The 17,244-nt window shown below is 50.1% G+C and overlaps 1 protein-coding gene across 4 annotated transcripts in view; it reads left to right on the forward strand.

Annotated features, from left to right (window-relative positions):
- TEAD4 (TEA domain transcription factor 4) overlaps window positions 1-17,244 on the forward strand; it is a 66,430-nt gene that overhangs the window by 28,052 nt on the left and 21,134 nt on the right. Inside the window, exons 3-6 of one of the 4 annotated variants that reach the window (XM_011367858.2) lie at window positions 11,352-11,416; window positions 11,892-11,954; window positions 15,901-16,029; window positions 17,163-17,206. In XM_011367858.2, coding sequence (XP_011366160.1) covers window positions 15,934-16,029; window positions 17,163-17,206 — 140 coding nt within the window. In that variant the 5' untranslated portion in view covers window positions 11,352-11,416; window positions 11,892-11,954; window positions 15,901-15,933. Of the gene's footprint in view, window positions 1-4,702; window positions 7,911-11,351; window positions 11,417-11,891; window positions 11,955-12,284; window positions 15,844-15,883; window positions 16,030-17,162; window positions 17,207-17,244 lie in introns of those variants that run through there. The other 3 variants (XM_023535111.1, XM_023535110.1, XM_023535109.1) reach the window with 3 other exon arrangements.

Genomic DNA, 17,244 nt, shown 5'->3' on the forward strand with positions numbered 1-17,244 from the left:
CAAGATGGTCCCAGTCCCGATGCCTACACTGGTGCCTACACTGGTGCCTCTCCCCGAACACAGATGCTTTGTCAGCTGTTTAAAGAACACTGTGTGAGGGTCTTGTGGGGACCGACTATATTCATCTCCTAAGGCTGCTGTAAGAAATTACCACAACCAGGGTGGTTTGAAACAACAGAAATTTATTTTTTCATGGTTCAGAGGCCAAAAGTCTGAAATCGAGATGTTCTTGGGCTGGTTCCTTTCAGGGTTCTGAGAGAGGTCTGTTCATGCCTTCCTCCTAGCTTATAGTGGGTACTCCACAAGGGGCAAACCTTGGTGTTTCTTGGCTTATAGCTGCATCACTCCAGTCTCTGCCTGTTGTCACGTGGCTGTGTTCCCTCTTTGTACGTCTCTACGTGTCTTCTCTTCTTATAAGGACACCAGCCATTGGATTAGGGGTCCACCCCAATCCAGTATGACTTCATTTTAACTAATTACATCTATCTGTAAAGACCCTATCTCCAAATAAGATTACATTCTGAGATTCTAGGTGGACAGGAATTTTGAGGGGGACACTATTCAACTTAATTCAACTGACTAAACTTAAATCCGGTTTGTTACTGGCATAGGGAGTCATGGAGCTCTCACAGCCCCTTCTACTTCATCCTTTACCTACCGCCTTCCCTACAAAGCCAAAATGAGGCCTTCTCTTTTGCTCGTTGGGGAAGCAAGCTTCTTTTGTGCCAGAACCTGGGTCTGCTCCTCAGTCACCAGTAAAACTTCGCATTTCTCCTCACCAGCCCACCACTGTGGCTTTGCTCCGTTCCCACAGAGTCTCTCTTATGTCTGTGGGCATTCATGCCCTGGAATGGCCTTCTGTGTTTCCCCAACTCTAACTGCTTCATGTTCTGATGGTTGCTGCATACTTCTGGCCCCTGTGGAAGCTTTATGAAGGAGATAGCTCAGTGTATGGAGCACCTGCTGGGTGCCAGGTATGAGACTGGGTGCTTTACATAGGTTATCCCCATGGAGCTGCTGTGGAATGGAGGCTCCGGGACCCTAGGCTCTTTTTGCCACTTTGGTGGAGAGTGGGATGGGTATTGATCATAAGCTGAAGTGAGAATATGAGAAGGGGCAAGGGGTGTGCAGGGCAGAGCAAGTAGTTCAGCTACAGAGCCATCAGGTCCCTGGTGTATGGGGATTGCAGGATGTCTTTGTGCTTTAAGGGGAAATAGGCAAATAAGTATGCAAGAGGCATTCAGCAGAGGGAGAGCTGAGGTTGCTGCAGGTGTCTGGGAAGGCCCTTGGAGATGGCAGAATGTGGCAGAATCAGCAGACGTTTATTTGAATGTCATTGTACCCCAGACTCTGGATGCTGAGCTGTTTCTTTTTGTGTGTGTGGCAAAATGTACATAGCATTTACCCTTTTAACCATTACTATACAGTTCAGTGGCACGAAGTACATTCACATTATTGTGCAACCATCACACCATCCATCTCCAGAACTTTTTCATCATCACAGACTGAAACTCTACACCCATTAAATACAAACTCCTCACGCCCTAACCCCTGGCCTCGGACAGGCACCACTCTACTTTCTGTCTTTATGGATATGACTGCTCTAGGCACCTCGTATAGGTGAGGAATCATCTTTTTGTGACTGGCTAATTTCACTTAGCATAATGTCACATGTGTCAGAATTTCCCTCCTTTTTAAAACTGAATATGGGTAGACCACATTTTGTTTATCCATTCATCCATCGATGGACATTTGGGTGAATCTTAGTTTTATTTAGTTGTTATGGGGGGATATTTCTGTCCTCACTGGAATTGGGTTAAGAGACTTTATCTTCAGTCACCAGATACTTGTGACTGAACCAGGGTTTGGAAAATCTAAGGCTACAAGCTTCCAGCAGGCCTTGTGCTGGAATTCTTCTTGGCAGAAGGGGCGCTGTTGAGTGGGCTGGGGTGGGGTGGGGGGACAGCAGGATGAAAATGATGTTTGGCAAACTGTCCTGGCCATATTGGTGTCCCCTGTGCAGAAAGACAGGGAGGGGTGCAGGGTGTGGGCATGACACAGAGGAGGACTGGGGAGGGGAAGGGAGAGAGGCTGAGGCCAGGAGCCTCTTAGTTATGCTGAGTAAGCAGGAGTGGCCTCTGACATTCGTTATCTCTACAGTCCTTTTGAGGGAGGAATTATAATCTCTGCTTGAAGATGCAGAGGGAAGCTCAGAGAAGCCATTTCTCTTAGAGTCTCTCAGGTAGTAAGTAGGAGAGCTAGGGCTAGAACCTAGTTCTCCTGCCTTCCCGCACAGTGCTCCCCCATCGCCCCGAGTGGCCTTTGTGCTCTGTGCAAAGCCTCCCACCTGCTCCTCCCTTCTCCCCTGCCCTGCCTTCTCCTTGGCCCCAGATCCAGGTGGGTCAAGTTCTGGGCAGCGGGCAGGAGGCTGCTCGGCAGTGTTTGATGACTCACCCAGCCCCCACAGCACCTGTCCTCCGTGAGTACAGATCCTGCTGGGGTCCAGACGCTGGCTTATCTCTTCTTACCAGCCATAGAATCTGGGCCAAGGCAGGACTGCACAGGGAGTTGATGGAGGGGCTCTCAGCAGTGGCCTTGGTCCAGCTGGAAGGTATATATAGCTCTGAGCTCAGCCCCACTGTGTGGGATGGACCCCAGGGAAGGGGAGGAAGAGGGACAAGCTACCTACCTGACTCAGATCTCATCTCACTGAGGTTGCTCTCCTCTGTCTTCTCATCTTCCCTCAGGGGCCCCCTCTTGCCATCCTCCTGTGCCTGAGCCCCTACTTCTGCATCCAGAGGCCATCATTTGTTTTCCAGGTGTGCCAGCCAGGTAGAGCACAGAGTAGGAGCTGAGAGTATGCAGGCAGGTGGCAGGTTCAGGCAGAAAGAAGGACAAACTGACTCCAAGGTGCCCAGAGGAAGGTTCTAGACCTGCAGACTCTGAGGACAGGGATCAGGCCTGCTCCCAGCCTTGGTCCGCAAACTCAGAGCAGGACACACTGATGATGGCCAGTCAGACATGCAGATGACAAGCAGAGCTGCAGGACAGATTAGCGCCTGTTATTTCTGAGCCCAGCCTCCCACACACTTGTGGGCTGGCTCCCAGGCTGGGGCTGCTAGCCCTCTCCTGCTCACAGCCGCTTTCATTTTTGCCCTGTCACTGCGTGACCCTTGCCCTGGCACTGACACACTGGTCTTTCTGACCTCCTTTAGCCAGCCTGGCCTCTGGCCCATGGTCAGGTGTGGGGAGGTGAGCATGGGGCAGCTTCTCTCCCTTCTCCCCTTGCACTCTGCCTTTCCCTCTCCTGACAGCAGCCCTGCCTCAGCCCTGCTGTCTTGCTTTCTCCCTCCTACTTGCAAGAGGCTGGGGCTGGCTCTGTCTTCCTCTGTGCATTCCTTTCTGCCCACCATACTTTTCGCTCTTCTGGAGGTTGCTCTTAAATCTCTCAAGTCATTCTGCCTGTCTTCTCTCTCTCTCTGTCTCTCTGCTTCTCCTCTCATTGCCTTCTCCTTTGTCTCACTGGGTGCCTGTGGCCCAGGCTGCCCATCTCTGTTAGCGGTCCTTGTCAAGGGCCCACCACTCTGAACCAGGCCAGGGCTCAGGGATATGGGCTCTGTTCTCTGCGACTTCATGGTCTACGGGGAGAGGCAGGAGAAACATCTTGGGAAAGTAAATTAATGGCACTTATCTTATATACAGCCAATAAACTAAAGGGCGGGGTTATCTTAGAAGTCTTTTGGAAGTGGAGCTTGAGCAGGTAGAGAAGGAAGGTGCTCAGGCCAGGGGGAAGCGTGTTGGCCCAGAGGCGGGACTTTGCATGGAGGTTCTGGGGGATCTGGGCAAGGCATTGTGATTACAGATTGTCAGTGGTGAAGGGATCCTCATTTTGGATGAGTCACACAGCTAATGAGAGGTGGAGTAGGGAGTGGACCTGGGTCAGGGCGCTTGTCACTGAGGTGATGAGACACAGGTTAGGGAGCCTCATCTGAGAGTCTTCTGTCCCCTTTGCCTCCTCACCATGTTCCTTGGGTCCTCTGCTGCCCTTTAGTTTGTCCCCTGTGGTTTCCAGCTCCTTCCACGCTATCCCTTCCAGCCTAGACTTTGTGCTTCTGGAGGCCTGATGCTTCTGGAGGCCTGATGATGTGAGCCTAGGTTCAAATTCACTCTGTTCCAGTAACCAGTGTGACCTTGGGCAAGTTTAAAACCTTTCTCAGTGTCAGTTTCCTCATTTGTAAAATGGGGATAATAATGATACTACCTTTTTTTTTTTTGATTATATTTATTGCGAGAAAATATATTACATCAATTTTGCCATTTTAAACATTTTGCGAACCATTTTAACCATTTTTAAGTGTACGGTTCAGTGGCAAAATACATTTGCATTGTTGTACCACCATCATCTTCAGAACTTTTTCATCCTAACAAAAACTCCATACCCAATTAAACACCAGCTTCCTGTTCTCTCCTCCCTCAGCCACTGGGAACTTCTATCTGATTTTCTGTCTCTATGAATTTGCCTATTCTAAGTACCTCATGAAAGTAGAATTGTACAATATTTGTCCTTCTGTGTCTGGCTTATTTCACTTTGCACGGTGTCTTCAAGATTCATCTATATCGTAGCGTATATCAGAACTTCATTCTTTTTTATAGCTGAATAATATCCCATTGTAAGGATATAACACATTTTGTTTATTCATTTATCTATTGATGGACACTTGATGTTTCCACCTTTTCGCTATCATGAATAATGCTGCTAGAAACATGGGTGTCCAGGTATCTGAGTTTCTGCTTTCAATTCTTTTGGGTATATACCTAGAGGTATAGAATTGCTAGATCACATGGTAATTCTATGTTTAATATTTTGAGGAACTGCCAAACTCTCTTCCACGGTGGCTGCAGCATATCACATTTTACCAGCAATGCCCAAGTTTCCAGTTTATTCAAATCTTTGCCACTCTTGTTATTTTCCATTTTTTTACATAGTCATCCTCGTGGGTGTGAAGTGGTGTCTCATGGTTTTGATTAGTGATGGTGAGCATCTTTTCATGTGTTTATTGGAAGAAGACACTGCCTTTCAGTGTTGCTGCTGGGATAAAAGCACATAAGAGGTGCCCGGTGAACAGTGCTGGGATGTAGAGCTGAATGGGACATGTTCCCTGCTCTCAGGAGGTCACATTTTATTGAGGGAGTCAGACAAGAGCTCAATGACTTTAGCCAAGGACTGTGAGGAGGCACAGACCCTGTGCACCAGGGCTTGGTGGCAATAGTGGACACACCTACTGGGGTGGGATCAGGGAACCTTCTTGGGGCCAGTGGCCTTGAAGACTGGGTAGGATTTCACCAGAAGCCTTAGAGCCCTCCAGGGACAATGGCGGTAATAGTTCAGAAGTCAGGCCTAATCACTGCCTTCTCAGGCTTTAAGCAGAAGTTTCATCTCCACAAATAGCCTCCTCCTCCAGCTGCAGGTGTCTATAACTTCAGCTGATCCCTAGACATTGCGAGGCTGGTTGTAGAGGAAAGGCCGGCCTCCTCCAGTCTCAACCTGCAGGGGTAAAGTGGAGAGCTCATATAAGGGGCTCTCTGTCTCCGTGAGGCTCACAGATCCTTCTCTTCTGGGTGGAGAGGCTCCTGCCCTTGGGTCTTCAGCCTGTTCCAGTTTTGAAGACTAATAACATCAGTTATAACAGGATCTTATTAACAATGTGTACAGTAATAGCCAACTTTACTGACCTGCTAAGTGGCAGGTACTTTACTTTATGCCATTTAATGTTTGTGGTCCAGAGGGAGGGCTAGTACAGAGAGGGAATCAGCAGAGAGGGAACGAGATACAGAAATCATCTGTCCCAGACAGGATTTTGCAGGTGGGATAACAATTTTAGTGAGAATATGTAGCTGAAGAAAAGCCTGGGGTGGCTGGCATGGTGTGTGGGGTTAGGAGAAGGCAATGGTGACCTCTGTGGACCCTGCATTGAGAATGCCCCACCCTTAGCCTATGGTTAAGCCAAGGCTCCCCTTCTTCATCAGCATTCCTCACCTCTGGTGGGGTGGGGCTGTGGATGTGAGCAGGGGGCTGTTGGACACATGTCCTCTGACAGATGGGCCACAGTCTGGTGGGGGCTTCTTTCTCAGCCCCACCCAGGCCCTTTCTGGGGTCAGCCAAAGCCACCTGCCACACTGCAATGCCCAGCTGCCTAAATGGCCTCCACTGAGATCCAGGCTGGCCTGCCTCTGCCCCAACATGTGATCTCAACCACCAGAGGGAAGAAGGCCTGGGGTTTTACAGCCAGTGGCAGGGCTGAGATGAAGATACAGGCCTCTTTTCCTCCCAGTGGCCCCTGGATTTTCTACTAGTTTCTGACCACCCTCACTCTTCTTGGCTGGCCGTCGCTGTGGTTTCAGGGCTCGAGCTCTGGGCACACGCTCCCTACTTTTGTCCACTTCTACCCTTGACTCTATCGTCGTGATCTTCCCTATGTCTACAGCATCCAAGGCCCGTTGGCTTCCATCAGCTCTGAGTCTCACTGTCCATGAGAGGGTGACAAAAGGTGGGCAGGCTCTTGGGCCCAAGTAGTTGGCTTTCCTTCCTGGACCTGGGTTGGGGTAAGGGGCAGTTAGACATCACCAAGGACTGACTTCATGCAGAGACCCAGAGAACTTGGGATTGATCCAGAGAAGGGGAGCAGAATGGTGTTTTGAGAGGAAACTACCAGCCCAGCCAGGAAAGGGCATCCATAGGAAAAAGCAGTCATTGCATGATAGTTATGAAGCTTTAGAAATGGATGTTTCGTGGCCTCTGGGACAATAAAAAGCTGTGTGACTTTGAATAAATCACTTACTGTCTCTGGACCTCAGTTTCTTCTTCCTCAGGCTAGACTGGGCCTAAGCCCTTGCTCTGGAGAGAGATGGCCCTGAGTCCCATGTTAAATAGAAGTGACGCTGTGCAGTAGTTAATAGATAGGCTCTGGAACCAGACTGCATGGATTTGAATCTCAGCCATTTGCTGGCCTGTGACCCTGAACAAGTTTCTGAACCTCTCTGTACCTCGATTTACGTGTTTGTGGAGGGAAGATGACAGTACTGGCTGCATAGAGCTATTATGAGGATTGAAAGAGTGAATGCAAATAAAGCTTAGAGTATACATTCTCTATTTGCACAGGTACTTGACACAAGGAAGTGCTCAATAAATGTTTATTATTGTTAACATTATTATAAGAGTGAAAGAAACTACAGCAGTTCCCTGTGTGTGTGTAAAGCCTGGATTAGATGCCAGCTGGCCTGGAGGCAGTAGAATGGCCAGGTTGACCTCTGGAGGACCTCTAGTTGCAGGAAGGAAGCTGTTTGGTCCCTCTTGGCTCAGTATACCCACAGAAACCCAGCATTTCACTCTCACTGAGGGAATTCTCAATTGCTGGCATCAGCTCTGATAAGCAGAATAAGACTGGATGGAAACCGTTTGAGATGAACCAGCAAGGGAGAGGGGGTGCAGCTCCAGAGAAAGGGGGTGAAGATGCACAACCTGAAAAATAAACAGCCAGCTGAGCCTGCCTTGGACCCCGTGGGTTTGGCTCCTTGGCCCCACTGCTGGCCTCTTGCCCAGGGCCAGATGGCCTGTCTGGTAGCAGAGCTTCTAATGCTGCAGCAGGGCAAAGGTAGTTGTGGGGCTGGGTGGGGCTCCTTGAAAAAGAGAGATGGATCGTCTGGAATGTCTGGAGTAAGGGTCTCAGCTGATGGTGGGCACAGGCCTCCTCAGCCACCACAGAGGAAACAGCACTGCACTGTGGGGGTGAGGGGTACAAGAGGGCTTCCCATTCACTGGGCATCTTCTCTGTGCCAGGTACTGTGTCACGTCCAGTGGCTGAGCCAGGACTCAAACCAGTTAGTCCTAGATCTGCTGGTGGATGACGTGGGTGAGATTTTCTGACCTCAGTTTCCTCATCTATCAAACAGGTATAAGTGCCTGACTTTCTGTAAGGAGGAGGTAGATTTATTGACATTAATGAGGCTCACGCTTCAGAACCCCTCACTTGCACGGGCCCCTTCCAAGTTCCTAAACTTTTTATTTTTAATTTAAATTTATAAAGTTTTATTGAAGTACATTCACCATACAGTAGACTATACATATTTTAAGTGGACAATTTGGTAAGTTTTGACAGATGTATAAATCTGTGAAACCATCACCACCATCAAAAAAGTAAACACTTCTACCTTAACCTAAAATGATCTTCATCTAATTTTGTATTCGTATTTTTCATTCTTTTTCCTCTAAGAGATCCTTCCAATTTTTAGATGGCTTAGGTCCCACAAAACCTGGATGTAGAACCGTATAGAGGGCTCAAATGAGAAAGGACTTTGAAAATTCTGTTGGGCTTATCAGAATTAAGAGCTATTTCCTTTATCTAACTCTTACCTTTCCCTTAAAAGGCTAAAACACTTGATGGGACATCTGAACAACATTTTATCAGCATTCCCTTATATTTCATTTAGCAAATATTTGTTGGGAGCCTACTATGTGCAGGTAGTTTTTAGGTGTAGGGTATAAAAAGTAAATAAACAAACAGTCAAAAACTTCTATTCTCAGGAACTTTGCTCTAATGGGAGTGGGGTATACACAGCGCTCTAAATGAGAATGTCGATCACATTAGATGCTATGGAGAACAGTGAAGGCAGATAGGCAGTAAGTGGTGTCTGGGAGGTGATCTCAGCTGTTGGTGGGGTGTTCAGGAAAGATGTCCCTAATACAATGGCATCTGAGCAAAGAAGCCATCAAAAGAGTGGGCCATGTGGGTCTCTGGGGCAGAGAACAGGACACACAAAGGCCCTGAGGTGGGAGTGGACCTGGCATGTTCTAGGAGCAGCCAGGAAACCCGATAGCAGCTGGCATGAGATCAGAGAGGAACTGAGCTGGGGACCAGGTGGACAGATCCTGTGGTTCTCCCAGGCCATTGTAGGAGCTTAGACACTTTTAATCTGAGGGAGATGGGAAGCCACTGGAGGATGTTGGAGCCATAAGATCACAGTGGCTGCTGTGTTGAGAATAGATTAGGAGTAGGGAATCCAAGTAGAAGGCTTTTATCATAGTCCAGGCCAGAAAAGAGAGGGAGCGTGGACCATGGAGAGTGAGGTGGTGAGAGTGGCTGGATTCTAGATATAGTTTGAAGATAGAGCCATCAGGATTTGCTGGTGGGCTCATTCATTCATTTGATGAATAGGTGCCTTGTATTAGAGATGCAGACCTGAATGGTGACGTGACCCCCTTCCTCTGAGGGGTGGAGAATCTAATAGGAAAAGACAGACAGAGAATTGATAAGCTACTGTCTGCGCCCAAGATGTGGGCTAGAGGAGGAGCCCTAGAACAACATCCCAGATGGTCTCTAAGGCCCCTCCAGACTAAGGTGTCCCCTGCCTGTCCTGTTCCTCCAGCTTTCCCACCAACCCCAAGACTCTCCCGCTTGCCCTTTCAACACCACATCCATCAGCACTGTAACCAACCTTCTGGCTCTCAGGAACCTTCTCTTTGCCCTTGCAATTTTCCTTACGCCTGGACTAGTCTCTGAACTGGACTGCTTACATGGGCCTAGAGTGTGTGCATTTTACTGAAAGGAAACTGATTCGTAGAGAGCTCTCATTTTGCCAAAGTTAAGGTCTGTTTCCTAAGTCTGTAAAAATCTGGTTGGAAAAATCTGGAGGGAAAACCTTTCAAGGGCCTAGACTTAAGGAGAGAAGGCTGGCTGGAGGGCCATAGAAGACTTGCTGAGTTTCCGTAGCTCGTGTGCGGAGATGCTGGGCTAGAGCCTGGCTCCCAACTCCCAGTTCTGTGACCCGTTTTCATTCACCAGTGGTGATTACTTAGATTCTCTTGCCAGTGAAAGCAGCATTTTATAGCTACAGCTTGAGTGCCACTAGTTAAGACATAGGGTAGGACGTTTATTGGACTGCCAGTGGAGCCTGTGGAAAAACTTTCCCTAGAAAGCTATGAGAAGAGACTTCTTGCTGGATCTCAGTTGTAGGTACAGACCAGCCCACAGGTGGTGTCCCCAGAGTCTGGTCCTCCACCACGTCTTCCCCTGACATAGACAGGCCAGTGCTTCCAGGCCAGCAAGTCTTTCTGGCAGATAAGACCTCCTGAGGGCGGCCTCTTAATTCAGCCTTGGCAGTGGGGAAAGGTCAGCTGGGGGGCCAGTGTGGCATTGGCCGTGCTCTCTTTTTACAATCCAGGTAGGTGACAGGTAGCCCACTCGTCCTTCCTTCCTCCTGCATCAGCAGGTTCCTTACTCATAGACACAGTTCTCCAGGCTCAATAGGGCTCAGCAGGACAGAATAGGCTGATGGCTACACCCTTTGGCCCCAGAGGTGGAGCAAGGAAGAGATAGCTGCTGCTCAAACTCTCTCCCTCTCCCTCTCCCCCACCACCTCCCTGACCCAATGCCCTTCTTTATGGTCTACTTCAACAGTGGTCAAGGTCCAGCTGAAGGTTTACCTGACCACCCAATCTGAACTGACCCCTAGTCCTCAACATACTGCCTGTTGCCTGTCCGTAGCATGCGCTGGAGCCATTGTGTGGGTACATGTCTCTCCTCAGCTAGGTGGTGAGTTCTTTGAACACAGAGAACCCCTTTTTATAACCTTATTTGTATAAGGAGGTGGCTCCTTAGAGATTTCTAGGATCTCTCGGACATAACATCAGCCTCTAGGAGGCTGGGCTGCTGGGTAAGCACTCAATATTACCTGTTGACTGGTCTAGACAGCCATGGAGCTGGAAATGTGGTTGGCCTAGGTTTTCTTCATCTGAGTTAAGGGCCTCAAGCCTCCTCTCTGGGGACACTCAATGTCTCAGCACTAATGTTCCCTGTGCCCCCTGTTGCTCACAGATAGGACAAGACATCTTGTAAGGGTCTCCTTATTTATGGAGGTGGTAGGAACTTTGGGAGTTGCACAGGGGAAGGGCCCAGGCCCAGGCACTTCCTTGCAGCTTCCCAAGTATGCAGAAGGTCCCGGGAGAATGTGAGAGCAGAGAGGCAGCTGTCAGGCTGCTGTGGGGCGGAGGTGAGGAGGTGGCCAGCATGGAAGAGGAGAGAGGCTCTGAGAGGCCTCTCAAGATGTGTACCAGCTGGAGGCCTGTGGCCCTGTCACCTCCTTGTCCTTAGGTTACCTGTCCCCCAGTGAGGCCTCAGCTTCCTCTTGCTGCTGGGAGATGCCTGGGATTCAAGGATGGTAGGAGGGAACTTGCAGAGTCTTCACCTCAAGTACCTACTCAAGGTGGACAGAGGGTGTAGGAAGGGACCCCTCAGACCTTCTTATTTGCCTGACCTTTGTCTTTCGCCCACTGACGGCCGTTGGTGTCTCTGCAGGTCGGAATGAGCTGATTGCCCGCTACATCAAGCTCCGGACAGGGAAGACCCGCACCAGGAAGCAGGTGGGCCCTGGGAGATGGGCATGGGTCCCCGGGGGCAGGTATCCAGCGTCAGCCTGCTTCCAAGGTGGGCCAGGCCCTCTTCAGGACCAAGCATGGGCTCTCAGTGGGGCTGGCTCAGGTGGGTTGTCTCTTCTGCTGTGCTATAGACAGTTCAGTTTCCCTGTGGTCCCCGCTGCCATCACCTGAGAGGAAATCTCTCGCCTTCCTGAGGAGTCAGCAGTCCCCTCCCCATTCTTCTCTAGGAGACCAGAGAACAGAAAACAAAGCGCTGACACTGTCCTTTCAATCGCCGCCAAAGTCTGAGGCAGGGCCGAGGGCCCATCATTGACTTACCTTTTCATTTGTTCTTTATTCATTCAGTCCACAGATGCGGACTGAGGACTGTGGAGGGCCGAGGGTCAGGGAGCCAGGGTGGGGAGTGGGGAGCACAGGCCGTCTGGGAAGCAGAGACAGGAGCCTTCTCTTCCTGCTATAGGTCTCCAGTCACATCCAGGTGCTGGCTCGTCGCAAAGCCCGTGAGATCCAGGCCAAGCTAAAGGTAAGGCCAAGGGCAGTAGTGGGAGGAAGGACCGAAGGCACAGGTGGGGTTGCTTCTTGGAAATCGGGGCTCTTTTTCCAGTAGGAAAAGTATTCCTTTTGGGTTTAGGAGCTGGCTGCTTGTGTGTGGACATGGGGCACGTTTCTTGAGGGGTAAGAACAGAGCTGGTTGCCCCCAGCATGCTTCTTGGTATTGATGAGAGTAAGGTTTGGCCTATAACCTCTCCTGTCCACCTGGAGGGATGCTCGACTTTGGAGCCGTGTATGTGACTGGCTCCACAGCAACCTGGGGGCTACAGGCCAGTCTCCTGCCATGCCCCTTTTCCTCCAGGGGCAGTGCCTTCCTCAGATCACAGTGGGATCGCCCTCCAGACCATACTCTTTGAAGTTATCCTCCAGCTGCTGGAGCCTGAGGGTGGTCAGGCATGAGAGTCACTGCTGTGGGGTGTGTTGGATGCTACTGAGGGAGCAGGTGGAATTCCTTCCCACGCTCTGCTCTCTGAGACTGGCAGTTCTTTCCCCTCCCTGGATCAGCCACACCTTGAGAGCTGCCTGACAGGTGACTGCTCCATGGAGGGCCAGCTGCTGACAGCTTTCTGCTTTGGGCAGCCCTGCTCCCTACAGGACTTAGGCCTCCCGGACCCTAGAACCAGTGGGCCTCTCTGGTGACTACTAGGAGGGAGTGAGCTCTGCATCATGGAGGTATTAACAGCAGAGCCTGCCCAGCTACTTGGTAGGAAGAGCTAACATTTGGGGATATTAGACTAAGACCAGCAGTTTACAAACATTTTTTTAAAGCAGTGGAAGCTCTGTCCCTTTTCTTTTTTCCCCTGAATAAAATCTCATCCCAATATGTTATCAAAGGAGCTGCTCTTGTCAAAGCTAGGTTGGCGAGAAACAGGCCGGAGGCCGGAGACCCCCTCCTTCTCTCATGCCCATGGCTCTTGAACCTGAAAGTACCTCAGAATCCAGTTTAAAAGCCCCTGTATTAAATGACCTCGAAGATCCTGTCTGGTGCCAGTAGTCCTGTGATCCCCACACTAGAGGTTCTGAATGAGTTTGGTGGGAACTCCTAGGAAGCCTCACCCCACTGCCTGCTCAGCTCTGTTCTTCCTGCCATCAGCCCAGCTGTCCCCCACCCCCTTTGTCCCAGGACAGCTGGCTGGGTCTCAGCTGTTGATCCCTCCCTCTCAGGCTGGCACATGTGCCTCCAGATATCCCGCGGGTCCTAGAGCCCAGCTCACTCCTCATTTCCCCTCTCTGGTCTGCCTATGACTCACTGGGACCCTAGGCGGGACCAGAATGGAGAACAGACTTTTCAGTGTTCTGTTTAGATCATTGAGGGGGACTTTTAATTCCACTGAGGCCTGGCCATGTGGCTCACATTTGTTTCAAGAAACTGCACCTATTCTTGTCCACAGGCTCTACCCTGGGGCCTAGAGACAGCCTTCAGTGGACCGTTGGACAGACATCAAGGGGAGCCATGAACTCCTTAAATAATACGGAGATTTTCATATATATTTGTTTTTCGGAGGAGATTGATCTGAGGATTTCATCGTTCTTAAAGGGGTCTCAAAACAAGGTCAGGTAGAAGTTCTCCGGGTCCCTGGCTCGGTCTGGGCCGGCTCTGCCCTTGTGCCGTGTGAGCTTGGTGAGTCGCTGCCCCTTCTCGTCTCCCCATCTATAAATGACAGGGTTAAGCCAGGCGATAATCAGAGGTTTTCACCAGCTTCAAAATTCAGTGACTACCTTGCTCTGTAGCCTGGCCGCTGATGTCACTCCCCGTAATATCCTTCCCTCTTCCTCTGATTTTTGTTTTATCCGCTGAGGATGTGGTTTTCTGAGCCCCAATGGCTTGTTTAGATCAGCTCTCCACGAAGGGACACAAGTTGCTGGCATTGAGCGGACGGAGCTCTCTGGCCTCATGACACAGTTGTAACCCCAGAGTCTGCAGGCTTTCTGGGGTATGTCCTGCCGCATCCTCCATGTCCTCCAGGACGAAGAGAGCCTGGGCCAGCTGGCCTGGGCAAGTTCGGATTTTTTCTCTAAACACTGTAAGTGTCCTCGGGAAGAGGAACATCTTACGCTGATAGCTCGCTCTGGTTATCAGAGACAGTCTCTGAGAGCAAGGGCCAAGTTTGGCCCCAAAAGGACAGTGGATTGGGGATGACTCCACTCCTCAGAATGGCGTCCTATGCCCTCTGTGGCATATACTGTGCTGTCAAATCCTGACATATCCCCATCCTGGTTTGTTTGGCCCTTTTGGGCCTGCAGAGGCCCAGAAGTGAGCTGATGTGACAACCTGAACCAAGCTCGCAGGGCTGACCATCACTACCATCAGAACCCTAGTTACTCGAATTTTCTGAGCCTGTTTCTTCATCTTAAAATGGGAATCCAACTGGTTCTGCCAGCCTCACAGGAGTGCTTTGAAGAGATAGTGTTCTCGACCCTCTGAGGGCTGTATCACATGACTGTAAATGGTTACTGAGCAGCTCAGCAGAAGGACCTGTTGTGTTCTGGTGCCACAACTGTACGGTGCCAACATTCTAGGTGGACCACCTGGGACCTTCAGAGCCTAATGCTGTGGTGATGCCTACCTTACAGGGCTGTGTGAGTTCTAGTGAAATCATTGTACACTAGTTCTCAACTTGTCTGTCACTCAGGATAGGTCTGGGTTTACCAAGTTAAGTATTAAATAATGTCTTATTTATTTTCCCCATTAAAAAGATAGAATTTCTAATTAGAGCTCCTGAGTTGACATGATCTAACCTTTTAGCCCCAATGAAATTATACACACCGAACAATACTTGCTGTTCCAGCCTTATTTTGGACAAAGACGCAATTCCTATTAGATTTTTTGAACACAGAATGTTGCCTCATTGGTTTTGAAGACCTTTGGGATTGGGGAGCTTGGGATGGGAACTACTAGCTTATACAAGCGTAAAAAATTATTAGTACTATTATCATCATTACCAGTGTCTTAAGTGCTAGTTTATTCAGAGCCTGTGTGGGGTGAATCCATTCTTCGTGCTGGGCCCATGGTGCGCAGACAGCCAGTGTTAACGTTCTAACCTGTAAAAGTTAGGGAGTGCTGCAGGCAGCCAGAGTGTTGGGGAGACCCATAGTGCAGCAATGGGGCAGGAGGGGCCACAGGAGACCACCTTGTGCCTCCAAATGGTCCAAACCAAGGGCAACCTCCTCCCTGCCCATTCATGGGGGATCTGACAAATAGTGATGTGGCACCTGCCATGAGCCAGTGCCACACCAGCCACCAGTAGTATAGAGGTGAGCACGCTCTAAAATGTCCCTGTCCTCCACTGGAGGTCACCAGAGGGGAGGGGGTTAGGGGGATGGGTGATAAAGGTGAAGGGGAATATGAAGTACAAACTTCCAGCTGTAAAAAAAATAAATGTATGTATAGCACAGGGAATATAGTCAGTAATATTGTGGTAACTGCGTGGCGACAGATGGTTACTAGACTTACTGTGTAGATCACATCGTAAAGCCATGTAAATGTCAAATCACTGTCGCACATCTGAAACTAATATACTATTGTATGCTAACTATACTTTAATAAAAAAATTTTTTTAACCTAAAGAATAAATAAAAGGTCCCGGTTCTCAGAGTGTCCCCGTGGTTAGTAAATTGAAAGATGGTCTGGCAAATGGTCTCCAAAGTCTTTTTAAGCTCTGAAAAAATAGGCGGGGCAAGTATTATGCCTTTTTGACAGATGAGGAAACTGATCCGAGAAACCATGTGATTTGCTCGTTCACAAAACAAAGTAATAGATAGCATTGTAAGGACATAAACCTGGTCCCCTGGGGCCTAGTCCAGGGCTCTGGCGACTGGCAGTGGGACAGCTTCCCTGACCACAAGCCCGCCCTGCCTTCCCTCAGCCTGCCAGAGTGACCACTGCTGAGGTCGTCCCTTCCACTGTCTTCCCCCAGGATCAGGCAGCTAAGGACAAGGCCCTGCAGAGCATGGCTGCCATGTCGTCCGCCCAGATCATCTCCGCCACAGCCTTCCACAGTAAAATGGCCCTCGCTCGGGGCCCTGGCTGCCCAGCAGTCTCAGGGGTAAGTGGGGCTGCCCGGAGCCAGAGGCCAAACCAGCCCTCTCCTTCTCGCTCCACCCCCCTCTGCAGGGCCAGAAGCACTGGCCAGACCAGATTTCTCTAACTTGAATCCTCACAGGCCAGGATAGCCAGAGGGAAGGAGGGACCAAGGGCTGAGGGGCCGTACTGGGTCATGGCCCAGCTGGTATTGGAACTACATTCCCGGCAAGGACCTTGGCAAGGTTGCAGCAGACCTTTCATGAGGGACAAAGCTGACCCTATTTGCTGACAACCAGAGAAGCTCTACAGAGTTGGCCCAATTTCAAGATAGGGAAGCTGAAGTCCTGGGGATGGGGGCTTAAGCTGAGGCTTTGGTAAAGCGCTAAACATGTCCCTGAGCGGCCCCGTCACTTGGCCTCATCCGCTCCCCTCCCTCAGGTGCTCAGCACCGTTCTCCTTCCAGCTGGAGGGCTGATGTCCAGGAACATACTTGCGTTCAAATTCTAAATGTCTCAGCCTAAGAACTGGTCCCTTGGGCATGGCCGTGTTGCTCACACTTTGAGAATGGTCCAGAAAGGCTCCTCCTTTCTAGGGCTGTGTCCTCACAGGGTTTTCTTGGCTGTAGGGACTAAATGAGTCTTCAGGATGTACCTGCAGCACCTGGCCTTTGGGGCAGTGACAGGCTCTGCGCTCAGCGAGCCTCTTGTCCAGCATTTTTTCAAAGTGTATTCCAGAGAGCACTAGTCCACAGGAGGTTAAACAGATATGGCACAAAGTGATTCTATGCATAAGTGAGGTTGGGGCACTTAGAACTAAATAGGTTTCTTGACTCTAGGACTGTTCAGAGCCTTATGTGCTGCTGTGCCCTGTGGGTCATCTCTAAGGGAGGAATAGGAGATGCTGTGTTTACCAAACCTGAGCGTTTTTCCCATGCGGCCCCTTAGCAACTGAGCATGTCCAGAGACTAGAAACACTTGAAACACTTTGGGATGCTGCCGTTACCAAGTACTTAGACAGTAGCATTAAGTCTCTCACTGCCGCTCACTGGTCCAGGCTCCAGCCTCACCTTCCAGCTGAGGCCACTGCACTGTTTCCCCACACCATGGGCCCACGTGCACATAGGCTATGCTGACTCTGCGCTTTTTGCCTCCTCAGTTTTGGCAAGGAGCTTTGCCAGGCCAAGCCGGAACATCCCATGAGTGAGTATGGTCTGCTACCAGTTAGTCCCTGAACTGAA

Source organism: Pteropus vampyrus, unplaced genomic scaffold, assembly GCF_000151845.1.
Source record: "Pteropus vampyrus isolate Shadow unplaced genomic scaffold, Pvam_2.0 Scaffold137, whole genome shotgun sequence".
Classification (NCBI taxonomy): Eukaryota; Metazoa; Chordata; class Mammalia; order Chiroptera; family Pteropodidae; genus Pteropus; species Pteropus vampyrus.